We start from the raw sequence: 16388 nt of genomic DNA on the forward strand, positions 1-16388 counted from the left end.
CACCTGTGTGTCCAGCAGGCTTAATAAAATTAAACTATTTTGCATAACCAAAAGTGAGTGAAAGTTTGTGTTCTTGCAAGGAAGTGCAATTTTGACAATTGTCATTTTCATTCCATGTGCAGGATTTCTCTCCCAAAAATACTTTAAACATAATATACGGATTTAAATCAAAACAGGCAGACTCAGAAATACGCTGGATATCACTAAAAGACATAGCTCACCGCATTGATTCACTTCTTTTCTTTTACCATCAGCCATAGAAAGCTTTATTCCAAGCCTAATCACACTTTGAGTTACAAAACACGTGCCAGAAAGTAACACTTAACACGCAAGATCTGCCATATTTCTACTTGCCTCTATTCTCATACTGGATTTTTCATGTTGAGGGATGGAGACTAAACCTCTCCCATTTGTAACATAATGAATATACCTAATGGTAGGAAATAAAGGTTTTTATTATTTTTAATTCCATTTCACAAATCTTTTACTCTCCCCAAGCCGCCGTTTGTTAGTGCAACAATCCAGCACAGTGCTAGTTGCTGAGGTATACATCGTTACAACCAAAACCGCAATGCTTTCCCTCCCTCCCTTTTTGTCTCATAATGAAAGCCGTTTAATTCACCATTTCACATTTCTAAACATAATCCTAAAAAGGATGGTTTTGTACTAGTGACAGGCTGTACAAGGCAAAAAAAGCCTTATCTTTTATCACCCACACAACTCCTGCTGTACGTTGTTTGTTTTTTTTTCTTAAAATACATTTTGTGCAAAATTAAGTTCTGTGTAGGTCTGTACCATAATTTGGAAAAAACTGTGTATAAAATGTACTTGCTTTTTTAAAAACAATCCCAACATCAAACAACAGAGAAAGGAGAAACAGATCAGATGCAGCCGAAGTTTGCACATGAGAAACTAAACAGAGTATGTTCTTAAAGCTCCGGTAATACATTCTTTCAAAAACCAGAATGCACTTTGGTCATTATTAAACATTAGTACAGAGGCAAATAAAATACAAAATGCTTGTTTGTGTTGCTTTATATATAAAAATATTTTTATACCACATAAGTTTAAGATACAATACTTCAAATCTTCCAAGATTCTGAAGATCAGCAAACATAGTGCAATGTCCAGACTCTTGCCACCTAACTACTTGTCATTTTTCAATATAGAGCCACTATTTTAGAAACATAAAATGTAACAATACTCGTGCCTGGTGGTATTGATCACCCCAGAGTAATTTGTAGATGGAAAGTTTGCTCCAAATAACTTAATTCTACACAGGTGAATATCTAGTTTTGTCACACTGTAGAACCACAAGTCAATATGACTGGTCTATGTGGGAGACAGGGATAGAAGGCAGAGGGAGAGGTGGGAAACCCAAGGGGGGGAAACCCCAGCAACAAAAGCACTAGGGAATGACACTTGCTGGGGAGAAATGGGAAGGAAGGATGCTATTTGAAGACTCAAATCTACTGAATACCAGGCTTCATGAGCTCTGCTGCGCACCATAGGAACTCGTTTTCTATGTTTAACTGCTCTTAAACTTCAATGTGGTATGAGTGGCATATACTATAGTGTACAAGAGGAGAGCACTTATCCGTCTTATGCTCAGTCATCCATAGCATTCCTTTCACCAGTAAATCTTCCACCTGTTTAAATACTCAACTTCAACATACAATATATACTGCTCCATAGTTCACCATAATATATTCCAATTAATATACATTTATATGTATATATATATATAAAGTTTCTCATTAAAAGTAACAATAAAAAGTGCACATATTGAGCATGCACAGTCAGAGCTGCGCAGGACAGCCCAGTATTTCAAATAAATACAATATTGTAATTTTATCAAAATATCATACAGCATGGTAACCATTTACAATTATTGCTCTAATAAAAGTGTTATCAAAGAGCACTTGTTGACTTGTTATATAATATCTTATTCATATCCCAGGATATTTAAACTGCAGCTTATATGAGTTTAGATCCTGGAATTACTCAAAATATTAAAAATTCCCACTTGCTTCTAATATTAATAGAAAATATTTCTGCTACCTTTCATACTGTATTGTCAGTACGGGTTTTTTATATATATCTCATTTTTTCTATTGCAACCAAACATCTATAAATGTTATGCTGTCCTCAGAAATGATTGGTGCAAATGAAATATTCTAAATTTTACCACACTGTCAAAAATCATGACTTCCATATAGCGTTACTGTAACTAAAAACATTCAGCATTGGCTTCAGCTTTAACAACAGATATACTAATTTAGTGTAAGCAGTTTCCAGGATTTCAAGTTCTGAGACACACGGTTTTTGACCCTTTCTAACTCTGACCTTTTCCAAAACTAAACAAATAAGTTTGAAAATAAAATACAAATGTCAACTAAAATGAACAAAAAACAGTGAGAAGATGAAATAAATACAAAGATTGCACAAGACAGTCAGATGTAAACACTTCAATTTTTCAAACGACATCCTTGAAGAGGTTGTAGCATCTGAAATACAGAGTCAGGGGCTGCTTTGAGGCAGTTTTGTCATTCAGTGAGCTTTTCTTTAACACTGTGTTATCTCATCTTCTTTATATACTGTCAAGATTTGATCTTCCAGAGCTGGAAAAGTCAGAGCAGTAAATGAACATTAGTTCTTGCTTTTCCTTTTACCGGAACTGCAATACCACTACAGTTTTCCTCTTAGTGCATTTGCTGCATATACTGTGATGCATCTAATAAATTTCACATTCATTTACTGCTAATATGAAAAAAATGGGTAGACGTAAAAGAACTCAATGGCCAATGAAGGGCTTCGTGCTACAAGCTTGTGGAAACTAACACACCTCATAACCTGAATCCTGAAATAGTTTCCAGAGTTTGTAGTTCACAGGGAGCCAGAGAGTAGGACCTAATGAGACAGTCCTTCAGCCATGACAAAATGACACTCTTAGATTCGTTATGGTAATACTTTATTTACTGTAATACTTTACTGAAGTGCAAGAGGATAGCTTGCATCTTTCTGCACCCCTTAAGGAGCTACAAAGTCAAAAAAATAAGGAATTCAAGACAGAAATCAGATCTGAGATATGAAGAAAAGTTAAATAAGGTCTCATGTATACAAATGTCTCTGTATTTATGTCTAAGAATTCTTGGTAATTATGTGTCATAAACAAAGTTAGGAAGCCATAAAAATGCAAAAAAAAAGTTAGAAGGGATGCTTTGGCAAATACATCACTATTATTCTCATAAAGCTTAAATTTCATAACCATTTCTCAAACAATAAATCTTCTAATTAAGTTAAGAATTCATTAGGCTAAAACATATGATCCATCTATCACGACATTCTGCATACCATGGTAAAAAAAAGGATGCTTATCAAGTAGTTACCTTTAGATTAAATCCAAGCAAGTCACTGATGACACCAGAAACAGCTGACAGAATGACAACTTGGGTGATATTATAAAGCAGTGGATTCATTGTAAGCCCATATAACCTAAAGGGACTGTCTAGTTCCTGGTAATGCAAAACAATGTCATTGTTAAAAGCAAAAATTACACAACGTTTTTTTTTTCCACATAGGTATTGAGAGATATTAGACAGTTTAGGAAGTCTTGAAGTCATAGTGGAGTAAAACATTCTCCTATTCTTCTGCATATAAATAACAGTGCACAAGAAAATGCCTCTCACAGTAACTGACTACTGATTGATGGTGCCTGAATAATAAATTCCATTTATTACCATGTGCATAAAGTCACCCAAACTTTGCTGGCCTAGAAATTTGTCAAATAAAAGAAGAAAAATAAGTTTTAAAATATAAAAATGGATTATATAAAGTGTAACAACTATCACTGCTTTAGTTATTCATATTTTCTACCTTTAAATCCATTTTCATTCCTCTTCTGCATTACATCCTGGACCTTATAAACCCTTTTTACATAATGAAGAATTTCAGAGCTTTTCTTTCAAAAGAGGTGAAATAATAGTGAACAACCTTTTTATCTGGATGTAATGCAGTATAAAACGCTGCTGCAAATACAAAAGATATAATAGACATGGTTCTGAGAAGAACAGCAGAGAAATTCTTTCAGGGAAAAGATTCTAGATTTTGGATTCATCTTACCTATTGAAGTAAGGAAATAGAATTTTCAACATAATATTGGTTTTCAGTGAAAGGAAAGGTTCAAAACCATTCAAACCAAATTAAAAAAAAACCCCATCCATTTAGCTACTGGGTGTGAAATGCTCAACTGTGTTGACTGTTAACTACCAAGAATTCATTTACAGCTCATACTAGGTGGCTTGGAAATCCCATCTCACTTTTGGGCACATTCTCACAGTCATCAAGTGACAGCCTGGTTAAATAGGCCAAGTCTCCTCATGGAAAGGCCATGTCAATAAAATACGTTGCTGGAAAACATGAGTTTTTTGGAAAACACTGAGAAAAGCACGAAAAAAAGTGAAGTGAATCATACCAAGGGTTGATCAGCATCCTGCCACCAACAGCAGCTCTGTCTCACCCTACCTATGTTCTCAGCACACAAACATTTCAATTCATGAGGTACCCTGTATCTTTTCTGCTTGGTCTAGGCTATTTGCCCAGTCCATCATCTCAGCTACTAGCTGGCTACAATGAGTTTAAGCTTCATTTTAAGAACTGCTCCTTGGCTCACAGGAACCAACAGGGTAAATGACCAGGATTCAGTGTGTGGTAGAAAGAGGCAGCAAGGTCTTAAAGCACCACTATACCATATGCAAAAAAAAAAAAAAAACCAACTGTTTCTCTAAACAGGCATGAATTGCCTTGACTGCAGAGAAAGGTATATAGAGGCACTGAAAGATGGTTCAGGTTTTCTGTATGACAATCCAGCCTTTCCATCTACTGATAGGGATCTCTGCAGATGGAATCAGTATCAGTTTTGCTACACTCAAACACAGTGGAAGAGGTGTGCTGATTGAACGAAATTTATCTGAGGAGGAAAATACATTTACATTTGCAGGTCATTCCTGGGGAACTGTTTTACATGACCACTCCATCCTGGACTAAATAAAGAAGTTGATTCCCTGAAGGAGCAGTCAAAATACTATTGTTACCTTACTTCTGAAGTCAAGAATAACAAATCACCACCACCTCTAAGAACTTTACCATAACATCAGCATGTGTAACAATATCCAGATACTGAGAGCTGAAGCTAGACAAGTCTAATTAAAAGATGGTTTACACAACAGCAGAAGTGATTAAGCACGGACACACAATGCCAGGAGAAGTGGGGAGCCAAGTCAGGAATTTGGTTTTTTGTTGTGCTAGGACTGGCTTCCTCTTTGAAAACCCAGTTTAGTCAATTATAAGTTATATACTGTCAATCTTAGTGTAAAAACACACAAGAAATACTAGATCTAAATGATTTTATTTGTCTATAAAAGCCAAACCTAAATTAAAAACGTTTTCGAGTTTTAAATTTATCACTTTTTTGGCATTCGGGTAACCCTTAAGTAAGTTTTGGATTAGGGACATGTTTAGTCTGAAGGAGAATAAGACATTTCTGGAGCAAGAATTAAACTCCCAGACAAGAACAAAACAGCTTGCTTCCCAAATTAGGACAGATGGGTGACTTTGAAAGAAGAACTCAGCAGAGGCAATTTAGGATCAAATGTGTCTTCCTGAGAACCAAAACCACTGCTTTGTTAAGCAGCAGAGATATAAACAAGTTCAAAAAAGCCCTAAGCATGTCTGTCCTCTAGCTCCAGATGGGTGCAGGTCAGATGATTTTTCGCCTGCAGAATTCCAGAAATGGGAAGTAATAAAAACATTCATGTTCTCTCACCATGAAGAAATATCTTCTACCCACCAAATACTGTTACCTGGCGAAGAGGATAGTATTGCATATGAAAAAAATTTCTATTTATCAGCAAAATTCCATACCTATCGCTCGAAACAGATATCAACATTCAAAACAGACAATGAAATCACATTTATTTCCCAAGAGTTCATCATCCTGTCCATCCTGAAGTACCTTTTCTCATGCTGCTCATATGCTTTTGAAGAATAAAACTTCTATATAACAGTAATTTACAATCTTCAATGATAGAAACATAACAGACTAGTGTATGAACTAGTAGCATCACTGCGAAAGACCTAGAGAGCAGATTTAAACCAAAGCATACTGTGCTGCCTGCAGAAGTAACAGAAGTGACTCATTAAGCAATTTATTCTGCTTCTTAGTTACATAAAATACAGTAATAGTATTTTAATTCTTACCTTTAATAACTTAGTAGCAAGTTTCAAAACATTGTTCACTAGTGTCAGTTCCTCCTTCTTATTAGGCTTTTTCTCCATTTTCAAGTACAAGTTTATCTGATTCAAATAAAAAATGAGTATCAATGATTCAGAATTTAAAGGAATTCATTTGGAAATATTTAAGGCATTTCTCAGCAGCCATATAATAGAATAGCAATGATATTTCTCCAAGCAAGTAAGGTTTTTGTTTCCTTTTTAATATTTCAGAAAAAATACTGGCTCAGTGCCATAGGAAACTACAGCGCTTTACGATATAAAACCTCACATTTGACACTATTATAGCAACAGCTTTAATAGTTTCGTGTGATCTACAAATTCAGCAAGAAAAAACACCACACATGTAAGGTTTGCATAATTTCTTTTCCCTCCTTTAATAACTGCCTGTGGTTTGTCAACATGTTTCCAGGTTTTTATACTAGTATGCAGACCTTACAAGGCTTAAAATCCCCAAAAGTTACTGAATAGACTGAAATGCTTAAGCATAATTCTGCTAAAGAGCAATTTCTTTTAAAAGATTTTAGTATAATTGAGTACTCCACAAGCACCTTGAGTGCAGAAAAATCAATCTTTCCAGAGCCTTGAAATATTTGGGAAATTATTAAACTCTTCATTGCTGTAGAACAGTATATTGATCATTGCAACACGTCTGTGATCCAGGCTTTTTTAGGTCATCGTTTCTGAGAATGTTTAGTTAAGAGTCTATATTAGCTCTCTTTTGGCTTTCTAGCGATTTTGAAACATCAGCTTTCATTCTCAAATGACCTACCTTTGATATCATAGACCAGGCAAAGCCTAGTTGCTCTTTTCTATTGCATAACAAAAGCAAATCAAAAGAAATATATATTGGGCAACATGGTCTAGGGTGAGGTGCCCCTGCCCATGGCAGGGGGGTTGGTACTGGATGATCTTAAGGTCCTTTCCAACCCTAACTATTCTATGATTCTATGAAAAGCAGTGAGCTTTTTCTTTTAGGATGACAACCTTCAACAAAATTAAAAATGAACAATTCAGCAATATGCAGAAGTAATCCTTTGAATGACAGACAAGGTGCACAAATGAAGTTGCAGAAAGGAAGTGATGCTATATGATGCTACAAATTTAAGGTGCATTGTAAGGTGGTTATTGAAATAAGGGCCACAGACATCTAAACAAAATTGACTGAATAATATCAGATCTCCCTAAGAAGCTCACTGTAAGTTTCTTATAAAAAGTAAAAATTAAGAACTATGCCTAACATATTCCAAAGCACATTCAACTTAAAAATTTCATTTTAAATTATGCTTTTATAGGCAAAAAGATTCCAATCTTTAAATACAAAATTACTGATTTCAACTATTCAAGCCTATATAAACACGAATAAACTAAGAAAAAAGGCTCTATTTAGCAACTCTAAAAAATGGTAGTTAATAAACCCATGGAAGACTCAAATCTGTTTTAACAGTTACTATGATTTCATTAATTTATGGGAAAAAAGCAGCATTCAACAACAAACACTGATTCAGGAGGGGAGTTAGACCATGTTTGACTGTGACCTACCATAACTATTCTGAGACTTGAAGCTGGCAAGACACAGCTTTAATCAGACCACACGTATTTTACTCAACAAAGAACCTCTGAGGCACTTAATTTAAAAGATCAATTTAAAACACTTTCAGAAGAAATTGAAAAATTACAGGCAAACAGCATACAGTCAGAAAGTCCTTTGATGTAAAATGACTGATCTGTTAGTTTCCTATCATGACACCTCATCATGAAATTCATAGGTTGAATATAAAGCACATAAAAGCAGCTGGAACTCTGCTGACAGAAAGCAGAACTTGCAGTTTTATCTTATCTGTGAGACCTCTAAATTGAATGTGAGGGTTGAGTCTTGTTTGTCCTTTTGCTTGGTTGGGTTTGGGTTTTTTCGTAGTTTGTTTTTTTGTTTCAAATCTTCATTCTTTTCTCTGTAAGCCTAATAACATTAATGTGTGATTTTCCAGGACAGCAGGTTAGATGTGTTTTTTCAGATCAGATTTTTTGTGAGTGTTAGTCAACTGTTTGGACTAGGCGGCTCATGAAAGGCTAAAATGTCAGAATTTCACAAGTCTTTTCCAAGAACACTGTAAATATGCTGCGGCATCCAGCTAAGTATGTGAAATCAGTCCAAAATGAGTTCTACCCAGGGTGACATGTATCCTTTTTATTTTCAGAGAAACAATTGTGAGTTCTGTTTTGCTTTTCATTTCATAAAGCTCTTGGGCATTTTTAAGGGAAATTACTTTTAAGAGGATAAGCTGGATTCATTACAAAGCTACGTGTCTGGTGACACAGCACTTTCTGAATTGATTTTTAAGTTCTGAGTACATCGAGAGAGTGCTTCTTTCAATGTCCATGCTGGCCTGAAATCCTCAAACACTCTCATGAAGAGCACAGTATAAAAGCCTAAGAAAGCAAAACAAAGGCCTGACATTCTCTATCTCACTATTACCTTGCTCTCTACATTTTTTTTCCAATCCTTATCCCAGACATTTTCCTTCATTTTCATCCCAAAACCAGAGGACAAACTTCACTGGGACATTATGCTATTCCTCTGCTAAGGATCAGCAGAATAGTGCAAAGCTTTCCAGGCTCAGGAACACTGTGAGGTTTCACAGGGGTGCAAAACACAGCTTTCAGAACAAGGTAAATGGGCACACTGCCTTCTCAGTGTTCAGCCTCATCAGCTTTAGTACAGACAGGATGAATTCTCATTGAGCACAACATGTAAGCAGTCATTTATACCACCTGTCATAAGCTTCACATCCTGTGATGTGACACAGTTTGGAAGATTTTATTCTCCAACTTGAACATGTTTCCTGTAGGAAACCTGTGAAGATCTGACCTGCTCATTTGCCTTGTCCTGAATGCTGTGTTTTGCACCACTGTGAAACCTGAGCAGAAAGAGATTGCTTCTTACCTAACACTAACACAACATGCCTAGCTCAGAAAATTACCAGCAGTGCCAGGCAGAGCAGAGGGAGAAGTCTGCAGAACAAATGCTAACTAGAACATTCCCGAGAAGAAAAGTATGCATACCCAAAGCCAAGCTGGGCAGATGACTGAAAGTCAAAGTTTCCAAGGAGTCTAGAGGAGACTATATGTAATTCACACAACCTAGCAGTCAAAATTATTGGAGTGGAAGCAGTGACACACTTTATAGAGGGTAACTTGGTTTTTCAAGTTCTTTACTCTCCCATCCAGCACTTTGAGTGAAAATGCATGCCTGAGACCTACCAGATGAATTACTTATTTAGATATAATAATATAGGTCTATACAAATTCTCACCTGCTCAGTAAGTAATATTGAGGTATTGCTGTACTTTTTACTGGTTTCAGATCCAAGAGTAACAAATCTTAAGAGAAAGAGAGTTAGTGAAATGCACCAAATTACAAGTTCCCAATTGTAGTGACAATCAAGGAAGATCTCATGCATGTGAAGCAGCTGAAACCAAAAGAAAAAAAAAAATTAATTGGAAATAATAGTTACATTACAATGTAAGAAAACTACATGTACTCTGAACTCCAAGAAAAATTTCCCAAGTATATGGATTGGGTTAGGCATAGAAGATTTTGGATCGTACTCTAAAATCAACGCTGTGTCAAAGATGTGAGGTTTGAGAACAGATTTGCTCTGAAAGGCTCAATCGGGTCTTTTTTTCAGATCTCTAAAGCAATAGATAAAGAAATACACTCTAAGACAATTTTAACCTCATGCTCAAACTTGCAAAGACACTATATTTGAAAAAAAAAAACCTCAAAATATACCATCAGATGTACTGAATTGTGGAGAAAATTGAATCCAAGAAGAGATATTGATAAATTATAATCTTATTAAAATATTTATAGTCTGCTACCAGGAAAACACATTAGCATGTACTAGGGAAGAAAATGGAGAGAAAACACAAACAGGAGCCAACAGAAGCTTCCCTGTATTCTGAAACAGAAGCTCAAAGAAAAATCTTAAAGCAGTAAAAATCCCCTTTGAGCACAGATTTGCTTACTAAAAGATATTCCACTAGAGGGCAGGCTAATATAGCCAACAACCTGGTTTCTCACAAAAATCATCACCCCAGGTCATTCTCAACTGTCTTTGCAAAAGTAACTTTTGATGCAAAATGTTAGAAAAAACACACCCTGTGCTCCAAAACCCAGAATGGAAAATGAAGGAGGACACAGAATTACAAAATAATATCAGCATGTCAGGAACTGTGCTATCAGAAAGTTTTATTAGGTCTTACAGAATAATACTGTAACGTAGATAAAATGCACAATACAAAATGAAGCTTAATCTTCTGAAAAGCTGTGACAACTCTTCTTGATTTTTCACTGTGGTCTTCTAACTTAATAGGAATCCCCATGCAAAAGGCAATCAAATATATTTTTCTAAACTATTTAAGTCATAGTTGTTACCATACAAGTAGGACTTCCTCACCTGGGCACAACAGATAAACACAACCGAGATAGTCAGTAGGAAGGCAGATGAAACTATCACATCAACGGAGCGTTGAGGTCCTCGACGCTGAAAATAGAGGATTTACATACATGTAAGTGAAAACCTGCCCAGAGTTGATATTTAGAACATCCAGTTAGATTCACACCTTGAACCTCTGCTTCATCATGGCTTGTTATCTGGCAATCTAAATTCAAACACCATATTAGATCCAAATAATGTTAATACATTTGAAAACCCTAAAGGCACGTGAGATTGAGATGCAAGCATTTAAAGGTAACTATTTACCACTTGTTCAGCCAGCTCCTTCATGATGCAAAGTAACTTTGATATGAGCAGTATTCAGTTACATTACAAATTTGATACAGCACTGGGGTTTAACTCCAAGTATCAAACCAGGGCTAACAAAAGATTTTTGGACACCAGATCGCAACAGGATATCAAGATATGATTTCACATGGTTGGTATTTTCCATTACTTGCCTCCTTTTGACACAAAAAAAAACATAGCTGTAAATTACTGTCCCATTGTGGTAGATGCAATAATATAATTCTCTCCCCCAGAACACGAAGGAAAACTGAGGAACAAACACACTTGTCTTGAGAAGTGCAACCTCACTGTTTGCAACCATTTCTCACTTAGTACAATGAAATGTTTCTACCCACTAATCCTTTTCCTCTTTTTTTTTAATTAAAGAATTAAACAATCCATGCTGCATTGAAACATGTACAAGTTATGACAGATATATTTCTCACCTTTGGACTCCAGACATGCTACTAATTGTATAAACATGAGGAGAATGGGAGGTGTACATATACAAGATATAACCTTGGAATGAGGAGAAAGAGATAGGAAGCCTAACTACTGAAAAGAAATTAAGTGCAAATTACTACTTCAGTTTTCCGGGCACTGCTTATGTACTGAGCCAGAGTGTTTTGCCTGTGTGAGACTTGAGATGTGTATATACCCCAGCTCACATCTTCACAGGTGCACATATATAGGTGGAGGTAATATGCAAGCATATTTTGGACAAATGCTATGCCAGTACATGCCAGCAGTACCACTGCAAGAAGGCAGCCCGGCTCCTTAGCTGCTCGTCTCCATTCCTTTCCTCATGCTAGAGCAAGCATTACAGAGCTGCCCAGTGAACCAAAAGGAACACATGGAGGGGAAAATTACTGTTCTTGCCTGGTTATTTTTGAGTTGATTCAGTTCCCTTTGTACCTGCCTCTGACCACTCTCTGATTGCTCTTTTCTTAGCCACATAATTGTACAATGTTTCCAGTGGCATAAGAAAAGGTGGAATAAATAGATGTGGTTATGAGGAAAGAAGGCAAAACACTCTCTCCACAACAATGCTACCATATGCAGTCTTTCAAGCATCAAAGCTACGTTCTATTGTCCAAGTTATACTCCTTTCTTCCCATTCAGCAACACATTACAGACTAGAAGGAAAAAGATAAAAGTCTCTGAAATGTGAAGTTTAAAGGGTACATCTTCTTTACAACCTCCCCAACAGACAGTTTCATAACACAGGGGGCGTTGTACATAACCACCTCAATTCCTCTTGAAGTGATGCATCTTTCAAATTTAAGATTGTGCTTTATATTACAAATTTTGCCTGCTAATAGTTCCTGCTTTCCACACTCTCCAGTCTCCATGCCAGAACTCCTTTATGTTTTCGTAATCTTTTACCTACTTCTAAAATCTACTGACAGCAGATTTCATCTAACCTGTCTTAACTGCTGTTGGAAAGAAGCATAGACACACATAAGAGAATTACCTCCACAAACAAGAGATTGTTGGATGCTGCTCACTAAAACTAATGGTTCTACAGAAGACAAATAGGAAAAAAACTAGCTTATCAGAGCTGTACTACCTAACACAGACAAAAAATAGAGGACAGGGACACAAAACAACCCAATCCTCAGTTAGATAATATGGACCCTTTCACAAAGACTCATCAAAATGCTCTGTCTTGAAAAGATCGTTGCTGAAATATAAAGAGATTACTCAAATATGAACTGAACATACAACAGAGGGAGCAGAATGTCCTGCAGATAACACTTGGGCATGTATACATTCAAAGCACAAATATACACATAAAATGTCTTGCTTCATAAATTCCTTCTGTCTTAATGATGCTAATTGGTGAGGCTCTTACACTAAGGTACTGTCTGTATTGTACTACAAGTGGTCATTTTTACCCAACATATTCACCCGAGAGACTTTTCTGCTAGCATTAGTAAGACAAGACTCCAACTCTGAGCACACTCATCTTATACTCCAAGGTAAAAACTAGGCAGTCACTTTCTCACAATCTGGCTGCTTGCAGACAATGCTGACCCAGAGTTACTGAAACGAAGTGTACAAGTGTCCTCGGTTCAGGACAACAAGGCACATATACATCAATGGGGGCAAGCGCGCAGGAGGAAAAATTCAGATTATAACACCAACCTTCCATCAACAGCATATGAGATATTTCATATTAAAGTGGTAGCAAAAATACTCATTATTTTACCTTTAGATAGGACCTGAGAGAAAGCCACATTTTTATATTCTGTACTTTCTTCAAGCGGAAGTGAGGAACCTCGGATTTTCTTGCCCTCCTGGCAGACGTTAGATGACCAAAAAGTTTGGCAAAAAGTAGCCTCTGCAGACAAGCAAGATTGATTTTCAAGGGCAATGGAAAGAAAATAGTAAGTCAAAGTAATGCACAGTGTATCGGTGTGCACTAAAATATGTTAATATTGTGCAGAAATAAAAATTGCATGTTACTAAAAAGAGGAGGTACACTAGAAAGTTTTAAAAGTCTTCATATCCTAATGACAAAATTTAGCTACACTTTGATTTCTTGTCTCCAATTTTCAGATAACAGATCTGCTTTGCTCTTAAATGGGGAGAAAATCAAACTTGCAAATCATTTGCATTAGAGAGTGCCTGTATCACAGAAGTTCCTTCCAACAGAAATTATTATTAGAAGCAGGTTCATTCTATTTTACTGTATTAAGTCACGTATTTTGGCTACAATTTGAGAGAAGAAAGTCTTTCTTTTGCAGACCAGTATGTACACTCTGCAGCTAGTAAGTGATATTGATACTTTCTTCAAAGCTTAAATTGCAATAAGCAGCAGTAAATTAACAGCTGTATTACTCCAGATAGCAGCTTTCATGGTCTCCAACTATGTGACTGATCTACCACCAAAGCAGGGCTCTTGTCTAGCTTTTGGACTGGACTGTTTTGAATTAAACTGAAAGTTTTGAAAAAACACTGGTAGAACAAACAGGAAGTTGATAGACTTCTTTTATTGAAATTCCTTCTCCTTAGGGAAAACTGAGGCCAACAGAAGCATGACTTTATGAGATGGGTTTAATGCATTGACCCAGACATCTGAAATACAGTTTTCCCTCAGAAATGCTCTCCAGGACAAATGTTTAGCTACAGAGATTCTGCAGAGACTTCAGTCCACTGCAATAACTTAGTTATCTCCTAAACTGTAAATCCACTGAAGTATTTGTCACTACTGATCTACGTATCATAATGTGCTGAAGAAAAGTTAAAAATACTAAAAAAGTCAAAAAATCATAAACATTCAACCTTGTTTTGCTTTGAATGACACCTCTTGCTCTGCTGTTCATACCTGTTTGTATGTCCTCTCTGCTACACATAGCAGAAAAAAGAAAATCCACACTAGAGACACACGGACCACAAAACTTATAATAACCATTGAGAGAACCAGAACGTCTCCATTTGATCCAAACGCAGTCATACAAAGTTCTGTGGCAGAATGTGTAGCTAGTTGTTCCAAATCTTTAGCTTGGGAAAGTCGAAAGACAAATGGCATTAAACCCAAGATTAAAGATATGACGTTTCCAAAAATCTGATAACCAATTCCTGGTATATAGCTGTTCACCTGAAACCAGAAGAAAATAAGGTAGATTTTTAACTCTGGAGTTTTGAATTAAGTCAATAAATTAATTATTAATGTTATTGTATTACTATCACAATGAACACTTTATGACCTGATAAGTTATATGAAACCTCAAACCAAGCTTCTTCAGAATTTACTATTAAGAAAAGGAAGTCCTCAAAGAGCACTTACTGCACAGGAACCAAATATGACAAATCATTTAAAAACCCAACAACACTGCAGTTAACAGACTCCACTGCATATCCTTGTATTAAAAATTCATTTAATGCTGAATTAGCAAAGTGTGCCAATCAGACTGTGTTGCTTACATCTCCGTTGCTCCTATGTGTAATTTTGCTTTTAGGCTGCATGTTTTTAAAGGAATCAAAGAGTGCAGACAGGACTGGAGTTCTATTGTTCTGGCTACGGCTTTGTGAATTTACTTCTGCTGTGGAGTGCACCCAAAACTGTATCGTCTCTGAGTTAGATACAGAGATCTGAACAAATTGCTTTTAACAAGTTGGAGATGGTAAGTATCAACTTGTCAGAATTAGTGACAGTCTTCTTAAGCTATGCTAGGATTTGATGTTCAACTCTATAAAATGCCTATGGTGTCTATACTGGAAAAGAGCACAACAGCAATTCAGTGAGATTGGTGTTGGGACTGATCCTGTTCAACATCTTTGTTAGAGACATGGACAGTGGAATGAGTGTGCCCTCAGCAAGTTTGCTCATGACACTAAATTATGTGGTTCAGTTGATAACAATGGAGGGAAAGAATGCTATTCAGAGGGACCTTGACATACTCGAGAGGTGGGCCAATGCCAGCCTCATGAAGTTCAACAAAGCAAAGTGCAAGAAGGTAATTAAGAATATTCACAGCATGTATCACTTTGAAACAATAAAACAGAGATTGGCTATGTTAGCAAGCACGTAACAATGCAAACACAGTTCACTGTCCCGACACTTAGGATTTGTAGCTCTTTTATCTGCTAGCAACAAGTAAATGAGAGTGATGCAAGCCATGGAGCAATAATGTAATAACAGATAGTTACATAACAAAAAAAACCAAACCAACACACCCCCCCCCCGCAAAACAACATTATTTCTGGTAGTGTTTCAACTCCTAAATACAGTATTTGCATAAAGCAGAAAGAATACTCACTCTGTTCATTATCATGCCACTGATTTCAAGCACAGACATATCTGCTTTCTTGCAGTCATTACCCTCCCATACAATTGCACTTATTTTTTCTAGTCCTGGATTCAAACTGTGGATCCAAGGCAAATGACTCTGGGAAAGACAAGGAATATATTCCATCAGAGAAAAAAAACAACTGTCTTGTCAATATGCCTTTGTCAGCAACATGCTGACAAAAAATACTGTAGACTAACATAAATACTGTTCTATAGCATTTACTTCAACTATATGTTAACAACAGTCCTCAAAATCATCCACTTTTCCAAGAAATGCTGTGAGTACAGAGCTCAGTCCTTCATATTTCATTTTCTCATAGTGTTATTGTTCTTGAGGCTTTTTCTTTTTCTCAAACTTATCAAAGACAGAGGTTTGAAAACTTATAACCCAACTTTAATTTTTCCACGTTTTATGGAATATTTTGTTTTTCTATTATTTTACCCCAAAACATTCTGAAAAGCACTCTTCTCAGGTTAAGCCTAAGGCCAACCATTATTTTTTTTAATTTGGAT

At 36.2% G+C, this 16388-nt stretch overlaps 1 protein-coding gene across 4 annotated transcripts in view; it reads right to left on the reverse strand.

Moving 5' to 3' along the window:
- Positions 1 to 234: 234 nt before the first annotated feature.
- The window catches only part of PHTF2 (putative homeodomain transcription factor 2), a 67401-nt gene continuing 51247 nt past the window's right edge, over positions 235 to 16388 (reverse strand). For all 4 annotated transcript variants that reach the window (XM_061467339.1, XM_061467341.1, XM_061467337.1 and 1 more), the window contains 8 exons: positions 15844 to 15972; positions 14409 to 14681; positions 13290 to 13421; positions 10751 to 10837; positions 9605 to 9760; positions 6259 to 6354; positions 3390 to 3515; positions 235 to 2621 (listed from right to left, as the gene is read on the reverse strand). In XM_061467339.1, coding sequence (XP_061323323.1) covers positions 2601 to 2621; positions 3390 to 3515; positions 6259 to 6354; positions 9605 to 9760; positions 10751 to 10837; positions 13290 to 13421; positions 14409 to 14681; positions 15844 to 15972 — 1020 coding nt within the window. In that variant the 3' untranslated portion in view covers positions 235 to 2600. The remainder of the gene's footprint in view (positions 2622 to 3389; positions 3516 to 6258; positions 6355 to 9604; positions 9761 to 10750; positions 10838 to 13289; positions 13422 to 14408; positions 14682 to 15843; positions 15973 to 16388) is intronic.

The sequence above is a fragment of the Pezoporus flaviventris genome, unplaced genomic scaffold (genome assembly GCF_033815535.1).
Source record: "Pezoporus flaviventris isolate CSIRO_AGI_PZ_B2104156 unplaced genomic scaffold, CSIRO_AGI_Pfla_v1 ptg000045l, whole genome shotgun sequence".
NCBI lineage: Eukaryota > Metazoa > Chordata > Aves > Psittaciformes > Psittacidae > Pezoporus > Pezoporus flaviventris.